Raw genomic sequence first — 18,531 nt, 5'->3', positions numbered from 1 at the left:
TGTGCAGTTCTAGTCTCTGCATTATGAGAAGGATGTATTTGCATTGGAGGGGATGAAAGACAATGTGGTGGAGAATTTCAGCTATGAAGCGAGACTGGGTAAGCTCAGATAGTTTTCTTTGGAGCAGAGAAGATTGAGAGGGAACCTGTTAGAGATGCAAAAGGTCATGAAGGGGAATGGACGGTGAATAGAAAGCAGCTGTTCTCCTTGGTCAATGGGTCAATAACAGGGAGCACAATTTTAAAGGGGACTTGATTTGGAAACTCTCTCTATCAAAGGTACCTTGTCATAAAGCAGGAGGTTTCAAGAAAATTTGAGGAGAAAGCTTTTCACCCAGAGTGTGGTAAGGGTCTGGAATACACTCCCTGGGAAGGTCGTTGAGGCAGGAAACCTCACAACCTTTAAAAAGTACTTGGATGAGCACTTTTGAGGTGTCATAATATTCAAGGCTATGGGACTAATGCAGGAAAGTGGAACTTGTGTAAGTAGTTGCAGCATGGACTTAATGGGCCAAGGGGCCTCTTCTGTATGATACTATAATTTTAAGTCAGAATAATAGAAGTCGGATAGCTCAAGGAAGGCATAACTGAGCAAAGTAATGACAGGGATATGGGAAACGCATAAGGGAAAAGGACCTTTGTCCCATGTACCCACAGGATCACTTGTCAACTACATTTATGTACATACTCTCACAGTTTGGATGTATGACCAGCTGTTGAACAATTAATGGAGCATGTGAAAACAAGAAAAGCAATGTTAAAAGCTAAGAAGAATCCATATGAGATTCGTATAAAACCAAGAGGCTGAGACAACAAATATTGTGGATGAGATAATCTCTGCTGTGACATACCATGATCATAAGACATTTTTATTTTGTGTATGTAGTTGAGGAGTGCATATTAGCTGCTTAATTAGATTAATACCTTGTAATTACTTCTAGCTTTCCATATTCCCTCCGGAACACTATTGAAGAGTAGCTAATCTTAAATAGACAGACTGCGCTTCCCTTGGATGTATTTTCACATATTTATCCTTTCCATTTAACAAAACTGCAGGCTTTTCTTTCTGCAGCAGCACTTTTTCTCTCATCCTTTTAAAACTAACCTTATGATTTCAACTAAACTCAAATCTCACTGATTTCCAACTTTTTCACTCAGCTTCACCATCAAATTTTGAAACCAAGATGTTTCTCCATCAATCTCTATAACCTTCTGACTCAAAGTATTTACTCTCAAATAAAAACAGCATTATTAATCTAAACATACTTATCAGCAATAATTGGACTCAGAATTCTAATACTTAAATATAGTTTCAAAAGTTTCAATTTATAACCCCACATAGGTCCAGTCAAAAAGATGAATGACTTACAGATATATCAAATGGCCTGTTTTCAGCTCTCTCAGTCTTTCTTGTCCAGACTATTCCAGTCAGTGATAAATTTGCAAAACTTTGCCATCTATATTCTAATTTGTATTCTCTTCTGCTGAAGGGCTCTTGTAGCAGAGAGGTAGGGTCCTGACCTGTAAGTTAGGAGACCTAGGGTTCAAGTCCCACCTGCTCCAGAGGTATGCTATAACATTTCTAACTGGGTTGATTAGAACATATCTACATCCTGTTGACACATCACTTATGCCCTTGTTGATCTTAGTGACTCCTGGTCCTCCAAACTGTGTTTGAATTCCCGAAATACCTTTATCATTTACATTTAGACCAACAGTCAAAACCTTGCTTCCCATTCTCTTTTCTGTGTTTCTGCTTGTTCTGACTGTCCCCTCTCACTACAACCCTCTTCTCTGTAATGTATATCTCATGATCACCATGATCAGGAATTCGGTTTGAAACTCTTCTACATTTCAACATTCTAAACTTCTTAGCCTGTTTCTTGGTCCAAAATCTGGTCAATCTTCATTACTTTCTCTTTTCCAGCTGAGCATTTGATTTAATCTGATAATACAGCTCTGAATTGGAGTTTTATTTTACACCAAATTAACATGGAAAATGTCATGAGAAAAAAACATTGCATGACTGGACTTATGCAGGTGTGGATTGGATCAGGGTGCCAAAGATGCAAAATGTACTCTGGAAGGATAATTTCAATGTCCACCACCAAGAGTGGTTTGGCTGCAGCACTATTGAGCGTTGGTCAGTTTCTAATGGACATTGAGGACAAAAGCAATTGGGCTGGCCAGTTCCTAAAGAACATAGTTGCTAGTCACAGAAATTTGAGTGTGTATACATGAGGATCAGTGGTCGGCACAACATCATGGACTGAAGCGCCTGTTCTGTGTTGTACTGTTCTATGTTCTCTATGTTCTAGACAGTATATGCATCAGCTGGAGATGGAACCAACAAGAGGCAAAAAAAACTTGACCTCATCCCTACTAATTTACTCATTGTATATTCACCATTCCATGACTGAATCAGTAAGAGTGACCGTCACATAGTCCTTGTGAAGACGAAGTCCTACTATCTCATTGGGTATACCCTCCATCGTGTTGCACTTCCCTGTGCCAAATGGGAACAGACTTCATACAGATCTAGAAACACAAGACTGGGCATCCATGAGGTGCTGTGGGCCATCAACAATCAGCAACCTCATAGCCTGATGTATCTCCGACTCAACCATTACCATTAAGGTAGGGGATAGCCTCTGATGCAATGGATAATGCAGGAGGGCATGCCAGGCATACCCAAAAATGAAGTGTCAACCTTATGAAGCTACCAATCAGGACTACTTGCATTTCAAACAGCTTCACAAGCAAATGATAGACAGAGCTAAGTGATCTCACAATCCACATATCAGTTTCAAGCTCTGCAGTGCTGCCACATCCAGTCATGAATGGTGGTGGCCAATTAAACGACTCATTCAAGACAAAGGCTCCACATGTATCCCTGAAACAATGATGGAAGAACCCAATACATCAGTGCAAAAGATCAGATGATGCATTCACAGCAATCTTCAGCCAGAAGTGCAAAGTGGATAATCCATATCAGCCTCCTTCAGTGCTCCCCAGTATCACAGATGCCAGTCTTCAGTATGTCCCTCCATATACTGATATCACTAAATGATTGTAGTTACTGGATACTGCAAACACTATGGGCCTGACAACATTTTGGCAATAGTACTAAAGATTTGTGCCCCAGAACTTGCCACTCCTCTAGCCAAACTGTTTCAACACTGACATCCACCTGACAATGTGGAAAATTGCCCAGGTATGCCCTGCATACAAATCAATTCTTGATCATCGGTAAAGTGATGGAAGGCGTCATCAACAGTGCTATAAAGCAGCATCTGATCATCAATAACCATACAGCAACATCCGATTGTGTTTCTAACAGGGCCACTCAGTTCCTGACCTCATTGCAGCCTTGGATCAAACATGGACAAAAGAATTCTAGTGGTGAGATGAGATTGACCGCCCTTGACATCAAGGCTGCTTTGGACATAAAGGAGCTCTGGCAAAACTGGAATCAATAGGCATCAGGAGTCAGACTGTCTGCTGATCGGAGTCATACCTGGCACAAAGGAAGACAATCTTGGTTATTACAGGTCAGTCATCTCAGCTCCAGGACATCTCTGCAGGACTTCCTCATTGGCCCAATCACCTTTAGGTGCGTCATCAGTGACCTTCCCTCCAGCATTATATCAAAAGTATAGATGATCTCCAATGATTGCACAATGGTCAGCATCTTTTGAAATTCCTCAGATACTGAAGCAGTCCATGTCTAAATGCAACAAGATCTGGACCACATCCAAGCTTGGGCTGATCAGTGACAAGCAATATACATGCCAAATAAATGCCAGGCAATGATTCTGTCCAACATCTCCCCTTGATATTCAATAGTGTTACAATCCTTGAATACCCCTCTGTCAACATTGTGTAAATATTGTGACTACAACAGCAAGTCAGAGGGTAGGAATCTTGAAGCCAGAAAATCACCACCTGAGTCTCCAAAACCTGTTCACTATCTACAAGGCACAAGTTTGGAATGTGATGGAATACTGCACCCTGTCTGGATGGGTCTAGTTTCAAATACATTGAAGAAACCTTACACCATCTAAGACAAAGCAGCATGTTTAATTGGCACTACATTCACAAACATCCACTCCCACCAATGCTCAGGAACAGCACTGTGTACTATCTACAAGGTGCACTGCAGAAATTTTCCAAAGATCCTTAGACAGCACCTTCCAAACACATGATCACTTATGTCTAGAAGAACAAGGGCAGTAATTACAAGGGAACACCACCAACTGAAAGTTCCCCTCCATGCCACTCATCATGCTGACTTGGAAGCATATCATCGTCCCATGTCACTGGGTCAAACTTCTGGAATTCCCTCCCCACAGGCATTGTGGGTCTACCTACAGCACAGACTGCAGCAGTTCAAGAAGGTAGCTCACTACCATTTTCTCAAAGGCAACTAGGGATGGGAAATGAATTCTAACCAACGAGCAATAAATTTAAGAAAAAAACTCCTCAACTTTCTTTTCACATCCTTGTCACCATCCTATCCTTTTTCCACTTACTCTCTTTCCCCTCAGCACCATAAGTTTCTTCCTCACTGTCCTATAAGGAACCTTTGGAGTTCCTTCATTGGCCAGCCCTCTCAACCTCCCATCCTCCTTAATTGCTCCCCTTAACCCAAATGTACCCTGATGTCTCATTCTGCTTCATCATAATACATGAATTTGGCAACCCCTTTTGAAATTGCTGTCAAATGGTCCTGCCTTCAAACCATGTTATTCTTTTCTCCCACAGTTCCTATCAGCATCTAACTAACTGCTCCTGCTACCTCAATCTAACAAATGGTCAAATAATATCTGAACAGCTAAAGCGAGGTTCAGAACCTCCATTGTTCCATGCTGATCAAAGATTTCTGCAATAGTGGCAGGAATCCTGATGTTGGGTTCTACCCACCATTCTTAAATCCCACCTTACATTGTGCGAACCCCATCAGCCCAACCCAGTGACAGGACATAAAAGTGTGGACCAAGTAAACTGCAAAGGAATATAAGTGAAGTCAGTGAGTGGGAGTTAGACAGGCATGAGTATGATGTGGAAGAATGTAATGCTGCTCATGTCAGTGAGGAGAATCTAAGGAAAGAATAGTATTTCAGTGGACACACTGCAGAATGCTAAAGTACAGAGGGGTATTGCTTTCATTCTTACATATAAACTAGGTAGAGCAAATATCAGGAAGGCAACTGGGATGTTTGCTTTAGTGCAAGAAGGCTAGAGTATAAAAGTTGAGATTCTTACTACAACTGTGCAGGGAATTTTTGAGATTGCACCAAAAGTCTGTAGGCAGATTTGGTCTCCTTGTTTTCCTACAGGATAGAGATATTTGCATCAGAGGCAGTTCCAAGAAATTTCACTTGGCTAATTCTTAGTATGTGTCTAATGGGGAAAGATCAATCTGGTTGGACTTATACTAATGGGAGGAAAAAGCGAGGACTGCAGATGCTGGAGATCAGAGTCAAGCTAATGGTGCTGGAAACACACAGCAGGTCAGGGCAGCATCCGAGGAGCAGCAGAATCAACATTTCAGACATAAGCCTTTTATCAGGAATGCTATTCTTGATGAAGGGCTTATGCCTGAAACGTCGATTCTCCTGTTCCTTGGATGCTACCTGACCTGCTGTACATTTCCAGCACCTCCCTCTCAACTGAAACTAATGGGAGTTTAGAAGAATGGGAAATGACCATATTAAATCAAATGAGATTCTGAGGGATGTTAACAGGCTAGATGCTGAAAGGATATTTCCCGTTTTAGTGTATGCTAGAACTAAGCACACATTACAAATTAAATCAAATAAATTTGCCTCCCATCTAAGTTGGAGATTAGGAGGAAATTTTTCTCTTTGTAATTTATCTACGTCAGAGGGTAAATGAGCTGCATTAAACATATCCCAGCATGAGTTAGACAAGGATTAGTAGTGGCAGGTAGCAAAGGGGAGTTGAGGCTGCAATCAAATTAGCCAGGGTTTTATTTGATATTGGAAGAGGCTCGAGAGTCCAACTAACCTACTCCTGCTGATTGTTCTTATGTTCTTATCTGGTGAATGCCAAGAAACCTGACTAACTATCTGCAATCTTTGCCGTTGACAGCCTGAGCCATTAAGAGAGTAAGTATTGTATTGAGTTCTGATGTAAGGGTGGCACGGTGGCACAGTTGGTTAGCATTGCTACCTCACAGCGCCAGAGACCCGGGTTCAATTCCTGCCTCCGGCGACTGACTGTGTGGAGTTTGCACATTCTTCCTGTGTCTGCGTGGATTTGCTCCGGTTTCCTCCCATAGCCCAAAAAAAATGTGCAGGTTAGGTGCATTGGCCATGCTAAATTACACCATAGTGTTAGGTGAGGGGGTAAATGTAGAGGAATGGGTCTGGGTGGGTTGTGCTCCGGAGAGTCGGTGTGGACTTGTTGGGCCGAAGGGCCTGTTTCCACACTGTAAATAATCTAATCTAATCTAAGTGTAATCTGTCAACGAAGAGTAAATGGAACAAATTATGCAGAGAGTACCAATCTAAATATGCACCATAGCCAAAGTTAACTCAGATGACATAGGAATGCAACAGGAAGTGGCAAGAATGAGACCAATTCAAACTGTGTAGAAATCTCATTGACGTTTGAAGCACTATTCTTACAAAAACCAATTAAAAATGGTAATTCATTTAGCATTTTCTTTTGAGATTAGCTTTCCTTCCACCTATTTAACCTTTGAAAAGACACAATCACATTTTGCACCTTTATACGAATGTGCAGCTGGAGACAATCTACGTTATCCTATTTTCAAGAGATAATATTCTTTTGTCATGCTGTTAGAGAAAAGCCTCATCTATCAGTTGCACATATTAAAATTTGCATGTGTATGTTGCCGACTGATAATGAAACTGTTCACATCATGTTATTGATATGCATTATCCGCAAGCTAGACTTCCTTTGACACAGCAGAACTTTCTACAGCACATTTGACCATGAATCATTATAAATTGTCATAACAATTTAGTTTATTTTTGTCTCTGAGTTGAAATCTAATGGATACAAATACAACTTGAACACAGAATTCAAGTTGACACATCATTTGAGTATTAGAAGGAGTGCATTGCTGCCTTTCATTTCACATGACAGAGATAAACTTTTCCTGTCTTCCCAGTTCAGTTTTCTTGTTATTGTGACCAACATTCATTCCCCAGTCAATATCATTCAAAAACAATTTAACCTCTTTGCTAACAACAAAAATCAAAAGAACAGGAAATGCTGTAAATCAGAAACAAAAACAGAAATTGCTGGAAAAGCTCAGCAGGTCTGGCAGCATCTGTGACAATAAATCAGAGTTAACTGAGGAAGGGTCACTGCGCCTGGAATGTTAACTCTGATTTCTCTTCGTAAATGCTGCCGGACCTGCTGAGCTTTTCCTGCAATTTCTGTTTTTGTCTCAAACCTCTTTTCAACTTGCAACACACCAAATTCAGCAAATAGCACTCTGTGTTAGTCTACATAGCAGTTGTGACTACATTTCAAAAAACAAATTGACCATTACTGAATGCTGTGAATATCTTGAAACTGTATTAACATATGATATAAATGCAAGTTTCTGCTTTCTGAATCAGTAGTTGTGAATCTGAATCTGCTGTAAAAAGAAGGAAACATCTTTGGAAATGTTAATAAAGGTAGAACACTTCGCTGAAGAATAATTATTTAACTTGTTACAAAGAAAGCAAAGTTTTAAGTGCTTCAACTTCAGTTCTGTTTCAATGGTAACTTTATGGAATGCACAATTTACTACTGATGGTTGAAAGTTACACGTCAATTATGTTTTGTCATACTTAGATGGATTATATGAATTGGAATTATACATAAGCTCATTTACAGGTATATTTACTGAAACTATCGTTTGGTTGAGAAAAGAGGTAATGCTTCACTCTAAATAAGTGTAAGACTGAGTAAAGACTGAGTAAACATCACCAGCTGTTTTTCAGTAATATAACAGTATGAATATTTGTACCCCATTTTCAGGAACAAAGATTTCCCAGATTAAAGTATGAGAAAAAAATAAGATTATAAGAATTTCTGTTGAAAAATTGGGTTTATTTTTAATTTAAAAGGAAATTGTTATTCTGTTTACATTATTTTGCAGTGAATGAGGGAGGAATTAAGCAACCATCTAACTCATGTCCAGATCCTGGTGAACCAGAGCATGGAGAAAGAATTGGTTCTGATTTTAGGTAATTAGTTCTTTTACTTATGTATATGAATTGTAATCAGATAATCAATTTTATTTGACATTTGAAAAAGTATGCACATTTATTCATGTCATCGTCTCTCCTATTTTACCCCATTTAATTATATTCTACAGCATCTCAAATAAAAATTAGCTGGTAAATGGGGCACCTATTGATATCTACAGTTAGAAATTGGCAGTGTTTGGGACTAGCCACTATGGTGAGAAGGACATTGGTGGTGAAAGTGATTGATTTGTAGGATGTTTTGTGCTAGTCATATTTGTGTGGGCAGGATGTGCTGGTGCTCTTTGTCCTGACACGTGTCGCCTGTTGAAAATCCAAGTCTATAAATCAAATACATGAACCATTTCTACAGCAAACATGTATGATTTTCTTTTGTTGCTGTAACATTTGAGTAACTGTGCTGACAAATCCCTTCCCATATTACCAATCCAGCTTGGTTCACCAATTCTGTTACTGACCTCAATTTTCAGCAAAACTACAATAATTAATGCAGAAATACGCACTATCTATGCAATTTATTTTTGAGGTATAGACTTCAGTTTTGAATGTGTTACTGGTTGTTTATTTTAATTAGACTGTTTGCATGTACGAAAGTTAATATTTTACTCACCATTTCTTTCTTAGCCTTGGAGCAGCTGTGCAATTTACTTGTGATGAAGACTTTGTTCTGCAAGGATCCAAAAGTATTACATGCCAGACCATTGCTGAAGTGTTTGCAGCTTGGAGCGACCATAGGCCAGTATGTAAAGGTAGGAAAATTCACTTACAATTGCTATTTCATGCAATTGTTCTGACTCCTTTAATATGTTACAATATTCCACTAATGTTTCCATCAGAGTGGGTCTTTAACTTTCATGAGCAGTCCCATATAATGGCAGATCATAGCATTGTTTTTCCTAAGATTAATAAGATAGCAGAGAACATTATCCCAGAAACATAACTTGCAAATATTTCAGAAATGCATGACCTTAAACTTAAGAATAATGCAGAGACAACTACTAAGAAGTTTTCTATGTCACCGCATGTGGTGATATATGTACATTTATGCAGCAATTTCTCAGTCAGATTCAGTCACAATGTTTTCAAATTTTATCAGTTCATGATCCGAACAATTCGTTCATCTGATTGTGGTGCAACCTAAAATGTAAACAGATGTGATGGCATAGTATCTATTTAAAATGTATTTTCCTTATTTATTGAACAATTAGATTTTTTTTAAAAAAACTATAAAATGTGGTCTCAAAATAAGTAAACTTTTCAATTTGTATTAAATACTGCGACTCTCCCATACTATGTCAGCTGTTTTCTAAAATTTTAAGACAATATCTTTTTTTCCTTGAAGTTGGTCAAAGCGACCCAATACTTGAGGGGAAAAAGCTAGTCAGTGGTGTTGGAATTTTTATAAGGAGGGTGTTGTGTTGTGTCTCATGGTCAGTATATCTTTAATAGAAATGCTCGTGATGTCATCACTGATTCATAACATGTGACATTGGCATATAACGTTCCCATGCTTCATCTTACTTCAGATTACTTAAAGTATATCAATGTACAGGCAGCATGCTCCTCTGTTATAAAATAACAGCTCACTATTATCCCATACACAGCTTCTTTGTCATGGGAAATAATGTCAGGATTTTTGCAACAGGTAAAACACACAAATGGAGCAAAGTCACACCATGGTAGTGGCAGTGACCATCTAAAAATGACTTAAATATGATGATAGATACTTGGTAAGCTAACTGAAGTACAACTGGACAATCGCTTTGGACAACGGAGAATTTGAACACAAAAGGAGTTTCGGTACTTTTAAGCAGTATCAGTATCCAATCATTGTATAGATACGTAGACAGAGTATCAATCATCAAGAAAGCAGCTATTTTTAAAAAAAATAGAATGCAATTTCTTTCATGATAACATAAATTTCTAAGGCTGTCTTAATTCAGAAAACAAATAAAAAGGTTGCAGTGCTTTTTTGAGCTTGAACACAAAGTCAGTGCTATGCATAAACCCAGCAGATGAGAATACTACTTCCTGATAGTTGATACATAGGTAATAGGTTCTTTAGTAATAGCAGCTGCAAAGTCTGCCTTTGTTCTGAGATGGATCGGGACATTTAACTACTCATGAAGGCATGTGGGACTTGCCAAATACATCAACTGTATTAGCAGAGGAATGTCTACATCCCCATAATGTCCAATCACCACTGGGATGAAGCTAGCAACAGACCTTTTCATAGGGCACAGGAAAGATTACATCCCTGTGACAGATTATTTCTCGAAATCACTTGTCATTCAATGCTTACCAACAATGCTTTGTTTAATTTTCTTACCGGCTGCATGGATCTCTGAGGCTCTGTGCATGGCAGTGATTTCCAGAACCAGAAGTTAATGCCATGTCTGGCATAACAACATAGTCACGCAGCACAGAGGGAATGTTGGTTTCTAACACAACATGCATGATTGTTGTTAACACAATGTGTGCGATATTTCATTTATTGGAGGTTCCGAGTGAAAGAGTGCCTGACAATAGACTACAGAAACTGGCAAGCCATTTCATGATGTGTACTATGTGGGGAGTGACCTGCATCACATTGTTACTCCATGCTCTCCCATTCTCATAAAATATATGGTGAATACTATCAAATAAATTATTATTGAGCATCAAGCAATAAGGCTAGATTTTCACATTGCTGCGTTGCATTTTTATGCAACACCAACAGGGAAGGGATGCAGCCCCATAGGGATCCCGTATCGGGTTTGCCTCTCAATGTAATGCAAATCTGAATGGATTTGACAGCAAAAGTTATCTAACCATTCTGAGATACAGAACAGTCTGCTTCAAGGGCCGAGGGAGAATGAAAGAGATACATGATGAGCGAGCTACCTTGTGTTGCGGCCATGTAATAAATAGCATGCTTGAGCAGCAAGCAATCTGTAATATCTATAATGATGCATAACACAATTTGCACTTTTAACAGACTCTCTTAGGCTGTGTCCCTGTATGGTTACTTTATAGAATAAAGTCATTGTCTTGTTTGGTCTCTAATCATTTCAATGTTGACTGTCACTTGAAACAGCCATGATCCTGGAAGTGTCAACAGCCAGAGGCTGAAGGTCTTTATAAATGACTATACAGGAGTGTAGCTGGAGCTCATGCTAAACTTGAAAATAACACATTTCTGAGTCTTTAAAACAAGGCTGCAAGTATTGACTGGCTTGATGGAAGGGGAATTATCAGGGACAGTATTCAATATAAAGGACAGATCTGGAGTTAAACATGAGCAGGCGTACAACAGAAAGAAACAGAAGTAATCACCTGGGAGTTATTGCACAGAAGTTGGTCATTACTACCATACCTCCTCCTTTCTTACCTGCTCTATCTTTCAGAGTACTCAATACTCTGACTCCAGACTTGAGGCGTCATGTTGCGGCTGTACAGGGCATTGGTTAGGCCACTGTTGGAATATTGTGTACAATTCTGGTCTCCTTCCAATCGGAAAGATGTTGTGAAACTTGAAAGGGTTCAGAAAAGATTTACAAGGATGTTGCCAGGGTTGGAGGATTTGTGCTATGGGGAGAGGCTGAACAGGCTGAGGCTGTTTTCCCTGGAGTGGGGGAGGCTGAGGGGTGACCTTACAGAGATTTACAAAATTATGAGGGGCATGAATAGGACAAATAAGCAAAGTCTTTTACCTGGGATCGGAGAGTCCAGAATTAGGTTTAGGGTGAGAGGGGAAAGATATAAAAGGGACCTAAGGGGCAACGTTTTCACGCAGAGGGAGGTACATGTATGGAATGAACTGTCAGAGGAAGTGGTGGAGGCTGGTACAATTGCAACATTTAAAAGACATTTAGATGAGTATATGAATAGGAAAGCTTTGGAGGGATATGGGCTGGGTGCTAGCAAGTGGGACTAAATTGGGTTGGGATATCTGGTCGGCATGGACAGGTCGAACCGAAGGGTCTATTTCCATGTTGTACACCTCTCTGACTCTATGACTCTATCAGATGTTAACAACAATACATTATTGTAACAATATGCAGAGGAACCTCGATTATGTGAAGGACACGGTGAGGAGTATTTTGTTCAGTTAAACAAGTTCTGGATAATTGAATGCCAGCTAACATAGTTTGGCCAAGCATTGGGACCTTGTGATCTTGCCGGATAATCTGACATTCGGATAATCGAATGCTGGATAATCAAAGTTCTTCTGTACATGATATTTCAGATAATATGGTTGTGAATCACAAACAACAATGTCCCCCTTTAGGAGAAGCCCATATAGCTACATAAGACTGCTTCCTCATTCAGTATAATCATAGTCACCTTCTACCTCAACTCCACCTCCTTCCTGCTCCCACATCTTTCAAATCTGAGACACTTTAAATATATTCAACAAAATAACAGATTCAGCATTAGAACATCACAAGTCTACAGGGAAAAAGATTCAATGGTTTTGCATGAGGGAATTTCTCCTCATCTCAATCCTCAACTACTATCATGAGATTATAACCTGGTGTCTCAGATTTCTGTTGTGTGGAAACACTACCTCAGTGTTTATCCTGTTAAGCCTTTTCAGAATTTTATATATTTCAATGAAATCACCTCTCATCCTTATAAACTCCAAAGAGTATTTGCCCAATTTTCTCTGCCTTCCATTTCAGGTCTGTAACCCTCTCATTCAAGAAACCAGTTCACTGTATCTTTGCTGAACTGCCTTCAATGCAAGTATCTCTTTCCTTCAATATATGGAGATCAGAACACTCTAGAGGTAGTCTCAGCAAAGCTCCATATATTTGTAAATTTTCCCTTATCCTTGAACCCTCATACATTTTAATCAGGGACAATATGCATTTGTATTTTAACTTGCTTAATTGTAGACACTGATTTAGTGTTCCACACACATGTGCAACCCTGTTACGTTTAGATTTCACGTCTTTAAAAAATATCTTGCTTCACTATTCTGACGAACAAAGTTAACAACCATACACTTATTTTCATTATACTCCACCTGCCACCTGGTTGTCCATTCACTCAACCTGTTCCATGTTATTTTGTAGTGTCATTGTGTCCTCCTCATAGCTCACACCCATCTCGCTCTTCTTCATCAGCAAACTTTAACAAATAGAAAGTGAGTAATATATCTATGTCATTGCTGTGGATTGTAAATAATTAAAGCCTTCACACTGATCCTTCAGAAGCTCACTCATCTCAGCTTGCTCATTAGAAAAGTGATCTACTTATTACTGTTCTCTGCTTTCTGTTCATTAACTATTAAAAACTCCAATTTTCCATATTCAGGTCTCATGTACCCTCCAATTCATGTACCCTTATCTTGCATATTAACTTTCCATATTACATCTACTGCTTTCCCTTTATCTATCCTTCTAGTTACATCCTTCTAAAAAAAATGACTGAATTTGTCTCAATGTTTCTCACATATTTCTTTTTTTGACAAATTTATTATTTCTATCTCATAAGCAGTTGGACACACCAAAGCAGATTGGGAAATTTTACCCATTAAAATGTAAAATGTGTGACACGTTAGGAAACAGAGGCCCAGAATTTGCTGTGGGAAAAGCAAAAAGTGACCATCAGTGCTCTCTATTATTAAGAAGTATATCAGATATGGACTTTGTGTAACCATGTATGCATATTTAAGTGTGGATCTGCTCCTCCAAAGGTTATGCCACATCACTATAACATGTCGAGATCCAACATTGAAACTCATAAAGGATGTGGAGATGATACAAGAATCTAGTTGATACCCACTGAACAAGACAGACCAGACTACAACTTGTTCATTCAAGTACAATGTTATATAAGCATTAAAGCAAAGGGCATCCCAGAAAATTAAAATTCATGGTGTTGCGGGCAGCATATTGGCATGATTCGAAGATTGACTGCTAACAAAAAGCAGAAAGCGAGCATAACTGTTTCTTTTTCAAGTTTACAAAAAGTAACAAGTGGTCTGCTGCAAGGATCTGTTCAAGAGCCTCCATGTTTTACAACTTACATAAATCACTTGGATGAAGGAATGGAAATTAGGGTTGCCAAAGTTACCGATGTCACGAAAGTAAGGAAACTAAGACAGACTATAGATGAGTTAAGTGAGTTGACAAAAATCTGGCAAATGGAATAAGTTGTGGGAAAATATGAAAATGTCTAATTTGGCAGAAAGAATAGAAAAAAAACAATTATCTAAATGGTAAGAAATTGCACAGCTCGGAGATACACAGAGATTTGAATGTCCAACTTCATACATCACAAGTACAGCAAGTAATTAAGAAAATGAATAGGATGTTATTGTTTATTGTGAAGTTAATTGGATAGTAAAGTAGGGAGATTGTATTTCAATTATATGGGGTGTAGGTGAGATTGCATCTGGAATATTGCATATTAATCACCTTATTTAAGGCAGTATATCAATGCATTTGAGGCTGTTCAAAGGTGGTTTATGAGCCACCAGGAGTGGGGGTGAGATGGGCGGTGTTGGAGTTGTCTTCAGAAGAAAAATTGCACAGGCTACACTTGTATTTCCTGGAATTTCGAAGAGTACAGGGTTACTTGATTGAAACGTCAGGACCTAAGGCATCTCAATGGGACAAGAAATATTTAAATATCTAGAAAAAGGGATCACTGTTTAAAAATTAATTTAAAGCAGAGACAAGGCTTTTCTTTTCTCTTTGGAGCTGTCGTACTGAGAAGGCACTGAAAGCAGAATTTTTGAGTATTGTTAAGAGAGAGGTATAAAGATTTTGTGACCCCCCCCCCCCACCAATATTTTTGTCATCTCAAGAGATCACTGTCCAATCTGGAAGTTTAATTTTGACATCTTCAGATGTTATATCCCTTAGGTCCCACACAAATGTTTTAACACCTATAGCTGCCTTATCTTTAAAGCAGTCATTTTAAAAGAAGCTTGGTATTAGGTTAAAAATGTCCAGAGTGTTTAGATCATCTGATCTGTGATCATGGCAATCAACTAGCCTGTGGTCAGGCAGACTTCAGAACAGAGTGTGCTGCTGGAAAAGCACAGCCCATCAGGCAGCATCCGAGGAGCAGGACAATCGATGTTTCGGCAAAAGCCCTTCATGGCCTTTTGTCCAAAACGTCGCTTTTCCTGCTCCTCTAATGCTGCCTTACTTGCTGTGCTTTTCCTGTACTACACTCTTGACTTGAATCTCCAGCATTTGCAGTAGTCACTTTTACCTAGACTGCAGAACAGGTCATATGACAGTTTTATTTACCCTGAGTTAGTAACATAACAATCACATAAATTCCTAGAAGGAAAAATGGAAATTTTTTAGGCCATTATCAAGCAGTCCCAGTAACTTATGAATGGCTGACAAAAAGGGAAAATGTTCATTTGGGAACATATTGAGATAATGTTTGGAGAATAGGTGGAGATTAAATCAAGGCATTAGAGAGAATAAATTACCTACCTAATCCTACAAGCACCATCTGCCCTTCAGGTGGTAGAGTCTGCAGATCACATATTGGATTTTGGAGACATTTCAGAACCCATCAAGCTGGAGTCAAAACAAAAATCTTTGATCCCAAGGAATCGCATAAAAGGACTAAGATTGATTGGCTCAACAGGGAAAATTCCCCAGGCTCCTTTTAGAAATGGGACCATGTTATCTCCACCTGAGACGGTAGGTGAGGCCTCAGTTTTTGGATCATGAGAGTGCAACACTGTCGAGATGTACCACAAAAAATATGTGAAAATAATCAGTTTTTTTCTCTTTAAATACAGCTCATTAGGGGAGACACAACTCTGCAGTGTTGCACTTATGATGCAAACACTGAGAATGACAGTCTAGGTTTTAACGTACACAGTCACAGTCAATTGGAATTTGATCTGATTTCCTCACTGCTAATCACCTGAAAAAAAGCCTGCTGGAATGTTAGTTGAACATTTATTTGCTGATCTTAGCGAATGAATGCTCAGTGTTTGTGTGATGTTGATTGATATCATATTCAATAGAAAACAACTAATCAAGACCCCCTTTGAAATATTAAACACTGGAAAAGGTACTAGGAGAAAGCCTGCTGATGCTGGAGACTCGAGTTGAAAAGTGTGGCACGGGAAAAGCACAGCTGATCAGGCAGCATCCAACGAGCAGGAGAATCGATGTTTCAGGCATCTATGTTTCAGGCATCGATGTTCCCTTCATCAGGAAGGGCTTATGTCAAAAATATTGATTCTCCTACTCCTCAAGTGCTGCCTGAGCTGCTGTGCTTTTCCAGCACCTCACTTTTTGACTGGAATGATTAATATCTTGGCAATGATTCTCCATCAAATGTTGCCAGTACTAATTCCTTGGCTTTCATTACAACTTACCCTTTACTTTAACATCTTTGGTTATTGAATGAGATCTGAAACTGAAGCCCCATCTACTAAATTGGGCAGATGTAAAAGGAGAGAGTGAGGACTATAGATGCTGGGGAATCAGATTCAAAAAGTGTGGTGCTGGAAAAGCACAGCTGGTCAGGCAGCATCCAAGGAGCAGGACGATTGACATTTTGGGCAAAAGCTGCCTGACCGGCTGTGCTTTTCCAGCACTACACTTTTTGACTCTACATGTGAAAGGTGTAAGACTGTTAAAAGAAGAACCTGCATGTTCTTCTCATTGTCCTGGGACAGTAACTCTCCCTTAATGATCTACATTAAAAGAAACAAAAAAACTGGTCATTTTCACTCATTGTTTTGCGTGTGACCTTACTGTGCGCAACTTCACTGCTGTGTTCCTCACATTAAAACAGTGACTCGGCTTCAGAAAATACTTATTTACCTGTAATACACACTGTGATGTACTGAAATTCACAGACAAAGGCACTATACTAAGACTGTTTGTCTGAAAATGATTTATAGTTGAGAGTTTTATTTTTAAACCTTTCCAAATGCTATGACGGAGAAGATAATGCACATTCCTGTCAGCACCCACAATGATAAAGGATGTTGTAAACATTGAGTTTTAAAGGCTGTTGTTTTGCAGTAACTTGCGAAGCATGAAATGCTCTTGTAAAAAAATTAGTATATGGTTAACAATGGTGATTAGGTGCTAACACAGGTCCTATTCCTATTAACAACTCGCTTATATGCCATTTTTCTAGTCAAGAAAAGCAAAATTCCCATTCTTAGCAGTTCACTGGGCCAAATAATTGCTTACATCTTTGAATGATAAAAAGTTATTGTACTGGTAGACCAAGTTAAAATGCTCCTCTTTAAAACTCAATGGAAAGCATTTATTTTCTCTCAAACCATTTTGGAGATAAAAGGGGAACTTGCTACTGTGTGAAACTATAAGGATTCTAGAAAGATAAGAGTTGAAATTTAAAGGAAATTTGAAAAAGAAAGAGCATGAGAAGGTACTGTCAAGTATATTTAAGGAACACTCAAAGATATTTTCTAGATGCAGAAGAAGCAAGAGCATAATTAAGAAAAAAATAAGTTTGCTTCAAGACCAAGAAGGTAACCTATGGTATGTGATGAAAAGTCTGGACATGGTTCCACATGATACCTTACACACATTTTCACAAAGTCAGAGGACATTGCAATGGCAATGTGCCATTTGTGAACTGGACTGTGAAATACTGAATGGGATAAACATTTAAATAAGTTGTTTGGGAGTTTACCAACTTGGAAAGTAGATAAATCTTTGGGCTCAGATGAGATGAATCCTAAGCTCTTTAGAAAAATGAGAGTAGTGAGCATCATTTCCAATATCTTCTGACAAGAGAAATTGAATCTGTATTTAAGAAAGAGCATTGACCAATGACAAACCAAACAGCTGAACCTCCATGGTGAAAGAATTAATTGTTATTTAAAATTGGGCAGTCAACAACAATCAACATAGACTTGCTGAAGGAAGGTCAGCAAATGGCCAAGATTGCCAAGAGTGAATTGTTTGAGGAGGTATCAAGGGAAGCTGATGAAGATAACCAGTTTGATGGACTTTATGTTGACTTTATCAAGGCCTTAGGCAAGATCCTCCATGGAAAACTTATCAGAAAAGTAGAGGTTGGTGGGATTTAAAGGCAAGTGGAAAGTTGAATTCAAAATTAAATCAGAAGAAAGAAGCTTGCCCTAGTAGTTGATGAGTCTTATTATTCTAGATAATTATTTCCACTGAGACTCCACAAAATTCATGACCATGTCCCTTGTTTATTTATGGTTTCATAGATAGAATTTGTGTGTTTGGGTTGACTGCCCATTCTCAACATATTTGTTATTAAGATGTATTTTTTTTTACCCTCAGACAGTGAGTTCA

The 18,531-nt window shown here is 38.8% G+C and overlaps 1 protein-coding gene across 1 annotated transcript in view; it reads left to right on the top strand.

Moving 5' to 3' along the window:
* Window positions 1–18,531, top strand: part of csmd3b (CUB and Sushi multiple domains 3b) — a 1,941,594-nt gene that overhangs the window by 1,253,669 nt on the left and 669,394 nt on the right. Inside the window, exons 8-9 of the mRNA XM_060823982.1 lie at window positions 8,146–8,233; window positions 8,879–9,003. Of these exons, the coding sequence (XP_060679965.1) occupies window positions 8,146–8,233; window positions 8,879–9,003 (213 nt within the window). The remainder of the gene's footprint in view (window positions 1–8,145; window positions 8,234–8,878; window positions 9,004–18,531) is intronic.

The sequence above is a fragment of the Hemiscyllium ocellatum genome, chromosome 4 (genome assembly GCF_020745735.1).
Source record: "Hemiscyllium ocellatum isolate sHemOce1 chromosome 4, sHemOce1.pat.X.cur, whole genome shotgun sequence".
Taxonomy (NCBI): domain Eukaryota; kingdom Metazoa; phylum Chordata; class Chondrichthyes; order Orectolobiformes; family Hemiscylliidae; genus Hemiscyllium; species Hemiscyllium ocellatum.
This window is presented reverse-complemented; position numbering and strand designations above follow the sequence as displayed.